Raw genomic sequence first — 8,078 nt, 5'->3', positions numbered from 1 at the left:
ATTATGTGGCGATGTACCCCAATGTACCAGCCAATCAGCTCCTAACTGTCACATTTCAAACATGCTCCTGAAGAAAGTACCTTGAGTACAGAAACATGTTGAGCTCTCACTGCACTAAATTCTATTGGCAGACCAGCTCGGGGACACTGGCTATAACCAGGCCCATAGCATCTACAGGTATGTACTTAGCCAGGACACTAAATTGGAGAAAAGAGTCGGATTTCTTATATACTAGCTGCACATACTCAGGCTCCCCACTACAGGCAGATGGCATTGCTCCCTGATACAGGCAGATGGCATTGCTCCCCGCTACAGGCAGATGGCATTGCTCCCCACTACAGGCAGATGGCATTGCTCCCTGCTATAGGCAGATGGCATTGCTCCCCGCTACAGGTAGATGGCATTGCTCCCCGCTTCAGGTAGATGGCATTGCTCCCCACTACAGGTAGATGGCATTGCTCCCCACTACAGGCAGATGGCATTGCTCCCCGCTACAGGTAGATGGCATTGCTCCCCGCTACAGGCAGATGGCATTGCTCCCCGCTATAGGCAGATGGCATTGCTCCCCACTACAGGCAGATGGCATTGCTCCCCGCTACAGGCAGATGGCATTGCTCCCCACTACAGGCAGATGGCATTGCTCCCCGCTACAGGCAGATGGCATTGCTCCCCACTACAGGCAGATGGCATTGGTCCCCACTACAGGCAGATGGCATTGCTTCCCGCTACAGGCAGATGGCATTGCTCCCTGCTTAAGGCAGATGGCATTGCTCCTCGCTACAGGCAGATGGCATTGCTCCCTGCTATAGGCAGATGGCATTGCTCTCTGATACAGGCAGATGGCATTTCTCCTCTTTGCAGCATTGGGAGACAAAATTGAGGCTCCCAGAGATGGAGCACTGCCAGCAGTCCCTCCGCTCATGCTAGCTGGGGCAAGCTCCCATCCATCTGCCACTTCATATAGAATTTTTTTCCCCCACTGAATTTATTCCAGAGACACTTGACAATTGAGAACAGATGACATCATTTAAACAGACACCCTCTACTCCAACTAGGATGAGTTTCCATTTAACAGCCTTGCATTTATAAAGATTGAGCACCAAACTCACACAGTGGGCTTTATTCAGAGGCGGCCGTATGGTCTATGACCGCACGGCCGCCTCGATGTTTGTCTAGTGCGCATGCGCACGAGGGAGCCGGCTCCTTCGTGCGCATGCGTGAGACCCGCTATGACCGACAGCACCGGTCGTAGCGGGTCTCTTTCCAAAGGGGGCGAGCTGTCGATGTTGATTGACAGCTCGCCCTGTTTGGAAGGCGGGCCGGGGGGGTGGCAGCCCAAACGGAGGCGTTCCCATGGGAACGCCTGCTGTTTGGGGGAGGCCCCACTGACATCACTAGTGATGTCAGTGGAGAGCTTCCAGCTCTGACAGAGCCAGAAGCTCCCCGGGGCTTACGACAAGTGAGACCCTACCCTAGGGACTCGTCGTAAGCCCCGATGGTCGCGATGGTCAATGACTATCGTGACCATCACCCTAGCGGTTGTTAGAGCTGTGGGTGTTAACCCACAGCCTAATGACCGAAACAAAGGCGGCCGGTCAGGATGCAAGCGGCCGCCCAGTTTCTGAGCGACCGCTTGCATCCTCTGACCGCCTCTGAATGAGGGCCAGAGTCTCTTCTCCGTGGTATTACTATCCTCAACCGCCATTTACCGGAATATCAGTAGCTAACATTCATATCAAACAGTTAATAATATATTTTGACCTCTTAAATATTACTCAATTTATTAATACAGAATAGGTATTAACATAAAGCTTACAGTACTTAGAGGTAGTTTGCAGCTGCCCAGTTGGTGCACATTATAGTCTGTTGCAAACCCGGGATCTGTATGACATAAATAAGAAGCACTCCTTAATCTGAATGTCTCTTTTGTTCCTACAGCAAAGTGGATAAATGGATATACTAACTATTATACTTGATATTTCATGAAGGAGAGGGACAGGGCTGGATTAGGGGGGGGGGGCGTGACAGGGGCGGTCACCACGGGGCACCGGCATACAGAGGGGCCCCCACACAGGGTTGGTGTGAGCCTGCCAAGAACAGGTGTCCAGTTGCACCTGGGGGCTCAGCTGCAGCGACCGTGTGATTCTACTGCATGCAGCAGCACAGTCAGTGCTGCTGCATATAGCGCAGAGTGGCCCCTGAGTCCCCTCATCAGTGTCACATGACACATCATGTCCATGACGCTGATGAGGGGACTAGGGAGCAGCTCTACCAGAATAGCTAGGTCAGTAATCAGGGGTGGGGATAGAGGCAGCAGAGCTCCATGTGGCTTGGTGGAAGGGGGTGGGCTAGGATCCATGTAGCTTGGGGGGGAAGTAGGCTCCTTCTGGCTTGATGGAGCTCCCACATCCTAGTTGCCCTGGAGCCCCCACAAGCCTTAATCCGGCCCTGTAGAGCGAAGAGTCCCTATTCCTGCATACTTCCAGGAATCCTGTATCCTAATAATTAGTATTTCTTGGTATTAAATGACAGAGAGCCATTGTTAAAGTCTCCTAACCAGTTAGGCTTTATTAAGTTGGTAATTGAATGGTACAGAAATGAAGTCACAGATTATAATGCACATACACTCACTGTTATGCACTTGTTGGAGAGCCTGATTTTTTTTTTCAATTGTTCTTGTTGAGTTTATCTTTATCTCCTAGGGATGAGCTTTTAAGATGGAAAGGTAATCATACAGGTTTCGATATTTTACTCAATGTTCTCAGCTGTTTACTAACCTCTTTATATTTAATAAACCGTTCAATTATGTCCTACCTACATCTGAGGACAAGCATTGCGTGGAAAGGCAGAAGTATAGAAACTATCATTTTGTGCCTTGATCATGAAAGTGTTTGATGCTATGTTGTACTCTATATAGCACACCAAAGGTAACTGTCTTCCAGTGGATTATTCCCACTTGAATTAGTAGTATTTTAGGTATCAATCACTTGACAGCTGTAATAATGTTTCCTGGTAGATATAATTCTATATGAATTGGTAGTTTATCATCCTCACAGGAGCCAAACAGCTTGTCAGCTAAAAGAGTGATATGCTACTTCTGAGCAAGGATTTGGGAGATCGGCCATGTAGTAATGTCCTTAAGGGTGCCATGGTACTGATGTACTTAGGGATGTGCGCTTGACCATTTTTGCCGGATTTGGATTTGGTTCTAATTTGTCGTCCGGCTTTGGATTTGGATTTGCCAAACTGCGGTGACTGGTTTTGGATTTGGATTTTTTATAAAAATTGACAAAAAAAAGCTAAAATCACATAGTTTTTTTTTCTTCCTAGAGTATTATTAACCTCAATAACATTAATTTCCAGTCAATTTAGACCATATCACAGCTTATAATATTGTTTTCAACATTATTGGCCAAAGGTTGCAGTGAGCTGACTGGTTACTAAGCGACAAGGCAGCGGCACAACGACACAGACACCACAGTATAAAGCACATCTATGACACAGTGCCACACAGCAGTGGCAGAAATGAAAAGTAGTGCACCCACCTAGTGGGGTACGGCTAGCAGAGTCACAGTACTTGTTACATAGTGGGCTACAGCCCTAGGAGTCACAGTGCACAATCTTAATCACATTACACCACACATAGGGCCTGATTCACATTACACCACACATAGTGTCCCTGATTCACATTACACTGCACATAGGGCCTGATTCACATTACACCGCACATAGGGCCTGATTCACATTACACCACACATAGGCCCTGATTCAGAGCCGGACACTCTGACAGAGCGCTCGCTCTGAATCAGGGCCGTCCCTCCTCCTTTTTGGAGCGGCCTCCCGGCTGCTCGCATAGCTGTGGGTGACAACCCACAGTTATAGCGAGCGGCCAAAATGATGGTCGCAATTGTCAAGACCATCGCGCCCATCGGGCTTGCGACGAGACCCTGCGGTAGGGTCTCGCTGCCGCAAGCCCTGGAGTGCTTTTGGCTCTATCAGAGCCAAAACCACTCCCACTGACATCACTAGTGATGTCAGTGGGGCCGGCCCCAGACGGCAGGCGTTCCCATGGGAAAGCCTCCATCTGGGCAGCCACGCCCCCAGCATGCCCACCAAAGGGGGCGTGCTGTCAATCACCATCGACAGCACGCCCCCTTTGGTGCGCGACCCATAACGACGGCTTGGCCGTTGTTATTCGGGTCTCGCGCATGCGCACGACGGAGCCACCTCCTTTGTGCACATGCGCACTTGGGCAACATCGACCCGCTTGCGAGCGCTCAGCGCTCGCGAGTGGGTCTGAATCAGGCCCATAGTGCCCCTGATTCACATTACACCATAAAGTAGTGTCTATTATTTATGTTACGGACACACAGTAGTGCTTCTTTTACACAATGCCCACAGTAGTGGCCCTTTTACACAATGCCCACAGTAGTGCCCCTTTTACACAATGCCCACAGTAGTGACGCTTATACACAAAGCCCACAGTAGTAATGCCCCTTATACAATGACCACAGTAGTAGTGCTACTTATACAATGCCCACAGCAATAGTGTCCCTTACACAATGCCCCCAGTAGTGGTGCCCCCTATGCAGTCCCCTTAGTACTAGGGCCCCCTATGCAGTACCCCCAGTAGTACACCCCCATTAGTAGTGCCCCCAGTAGTATGCCCCCCAGTAGCAGTTCCCCATTAGTAGTGCCCCCAGTAGTATGCCCACATTAGCAGTGCCCCCAGTAGCAGGCCCCCAGTAGCAGTGTCCCCAATAGCTGTGCCTCCATTAGTGTGCCCCCATTAGCAGTGGTGTCCCCAGTAGTATGCCCCCAGTAGCGCTCTCTTGCACACACACACAAATAGAAAAAAGAAAAAAAAACTTGCCTGAATCCCTGCTCCTGCCACCGTCCGCTCTGTTCTGTCACCCACTGACAGAGCAGTGATCAGTGCGTCTATCACTGATCCCTTTCAGAACATTTGATATGTGGCTATTGTAATGAAATTTTCACCAAATGTCAGCAACAACCCATGCAAAGAAATCAATCCATAGTTGTACATAAATTAATTTATGTGTAATAATGTGAAGTGACACAGGGAAAAGGTATTGGAATACATGAATAAAGGGAGGTGCAAAAAAGCATGGAAATCCGAGACACCAGCTGAAATCTATCAGTAATAAGTAATAAGAATGCAATTCTGCCCCTTGTCAGTGCAAATTAATATAAGCTGGTTTAGTCCCAACTGATGGCCTATAACAATGTGTCTCATTACCAAGGTGTCACACAAGAAACATCTCATGATGGGTAAAAGCAAAGAGCTCTCTCAAGACTTTATCAACCTTATTGTTGAAAAACATTACTGAGGGCATTGGTTACAGAAGGATTTCTAAACTTCTGAATGTTCCAGTGAGCACTGTTGGGGCCATAATCGGGAAGTGGAAAGAACATCATAAACCGGCCACAACCAGGTGCTCCTCGCAAGATTTTTGAAAAGAGGAGTGAAAAGAATTATCAGAAGAGTTGTCCAAGAGCCAATGACCACTTGTGGAGAGCATCAGAAAGACCTGGAATTAGCAGGTACAATTGTTTTAAAGAAAACAATAAGTAATGCACTCACTGCCATGGCCTGTATGCACGCTCATCATGCAAGACTCCATTGCTGAAGAAAAAGCATGTTGAAGCTCATTTAAAGTTTGCTGCACAACATTTGGATAAGCCTGTGAAATACTGGGAGGATATAGTCTGGTCAGATGAGACCAAAATTGATCTCTTTGGATGCCATAATACACACCATGTTTGGAGGAGAAATGGAACTGCCCATCACCCCAACACACCAACAGTGAAGTTTGGAGGTGGGAACATCATGGTGTGGGGCTGTTTTTCAGCATACGGTACTGGCATACTTCATATGATTGAAGGAAGGATGAATGGAAAAATGTACCGAGACATTCTTAATAAAATCTGCTGCTATCTACATTTCAGCAAGACAATGATCCCAAACACACAGCCAAGGACACTCTAAATTGGTTTCAGAGAAAGAAAATAAAGCTGCTAGAATGGCCCCAGCCAATCACCTAACTTGAATCCAATTGAAAATCTATGGAAAGAACTAAAGATCAGAGTTCATAGAAGAAGCCACGGAACCTTCAGGATTTGAAGACTGTGTGTGTGGTAGACTGGGCCAAAATCTCACCTGAGCAATGTATGTGACTAGTTTCTCCATACAGGAGGCGTCTTGAAGCTGTCATTACCAACTAAGGCTTTTCTACGAAGTATTAAATACATTTCAGTAATTGTGTTCAATACTTTTTCCATCTGTCATTTCACATTATTATATATAATTTAATTTATGGACATCTATGGTTTGATTCCTTTGCATGTGTGGATTGCATGGGTTGTTGCTGACAGTTGGTGAAAATTACATTACAATACCCCCATTACATATATATTTACTGAGAAAAATGTTGATGTGTTCAATACTTATTTTAACCTTATTTTAATATATATATATATATATATATATATATATATATATATTATAAACAAATCTCCGTTATATTACTTTCTTTCTACAGCTTTGACCTAAATCGTATTAAGTTTCCTTTACGGCGTGTCCATATCATTGTGGCATCCAGGATAACTAACAGCTTGGGGTGTCCTATTGTATCTAACAATTGTCAAACTGGTACAAAATATAAAGAACTAAAAACTAACAGAAAACATTACCTAATACTTTTATTTAAACTTAACTGCACAAATAAACAGCTTCTTCTGTTCTACTACTTTTTAGGTATCTGGATTAAACATTATTATTATTATTATTATTATTATTATTATTATTATTATTATTATTATTATTATAACATGGACCTTGGTAATCAAACCGTATTTAAAGAATTAATCCTGACTGGCTTTTCTCAGGGATTGCAGATTAGGATATTACTATTTGTTATGTTCTTAGTAATGTACACACTGACCATTTTGGGAAATAGTTTCCTAATATGTACTATTATCACCAGTCCTCCGTTACACACACCTATGTACTATTTCCTTTGCAATTTATCCTTCCTGGATTTGCTCTTCTCATCAAGCGCACTTCCAAAAATGTTACTAGACGTCTTTTCTAACATAGTTAGAATTTCCATCATTGGGTGCCTGGCACAGATGAAGACTGGTCTGTTCCTAGGAACTACTGAGTGTCTACTACTGGCAGTGATGGCGTATGACCGGTATATTGCCATACGCTTTCCCTTACATTACACCATAAGTATGAATTGGAAGACGTGTAAAACCATTACTGTCATTATGTGGCCAGGAAGTTATGTATTATCATCAATTCCTACCTTAAAGCGTCTTGTGTTCTGTAGAGAAAACACATTGGACCATTTTGTCTGTGAGATATTGGCCCTTCTAGAGCTGGCGTGTGGTGATCTCAGCTATTATAAATTGACCATATTGGTAGTAAGTTTATTTACACTATTATCTCCACTTGTTTTCATCATGGTGTCTTACATCTGTATCATTATATCTATTTTACATATCCGCTCAACAGGTGGAAGATCTAAAGCTTTTTCAACCTGTGCTTCCCACCTAACCGTGGTGTTTATGTTTTATGGGACACTGATGACCATGTACATGGGACAAACAAGGCATTTTTCATCCAACCTGAAGTATATTTCTCTTATTTATGGTGGTATGATACCTGCATTAAACCCTTTGATCTACAGCCTGAGAAATAATGAGGTAAAAAGAGCATTTCTGAAAATATTGACCAAGTATTCTGCAACATGGACAGGATAATTATTTTACCAACAGCAAGATGTTACATTCACCTATAGTATGAAAAATTAGTGCTTAAGGTATAAAAATGAGATAATTATTTATGTCCTCAGGGGATTTTATATCTGAAATGTAAATATTTTCATAGTAAGTGTGGTTACCATGCCCATGGCAATTTCATGCCCATGGTGCTCTGACACAACAGGTAAGTTGGGGTTCTGATGCCTATGACCAGATGGTATGATGATGGTTAAGCAAAAGAAAGGGTAGGATCAAATGTGTCATTATTCTGGAGGAAATAGGATTCCTTT

The 8,078-nt window shown here is 44.6% G+C and overlaps 1 protein-coding gene across 1 annotated transcript; it reads left to right on the top strand.

Annotated features, from left to right (window-relative positions):
* Nucleotides 1-6,852: 6,852 nt before the first annotated feature.
* Nucleotides 6,853-7,788, top strand: LOC148513549 (olfactory receptor 13H1-like). Its single transcript, XM_088481736.1, has one exon. The coding sequence runs from the start codon at nt 6,853-6,855 to the stop codon at nt 7,786-7,788; it is 936 nt and encodes a 311-aa protein (XP_088337862.1).
* Nucleotides 7,789-8,078: the final 290 nt, after the last annotated feature.

This window comes from Taudactylus pleione, unplaced genomic scaffold, assembly GCF_031769625.1.
Source record: "Taudactylus pleione unplaced genomic scaffold, aTauple2 ptg000277l, whole genome shotgun sequence".
NCBI classification, from domain to species: domain Eukaryota; kingdom Metazoa; phylum Chordata; class Amphibia; order Anura; family Myobatrachidae; genus Taudactylus; species Taudactylus pleione.
This window is presented reverse-complemented; position numbering and strand designations above follow the sequence as displayed.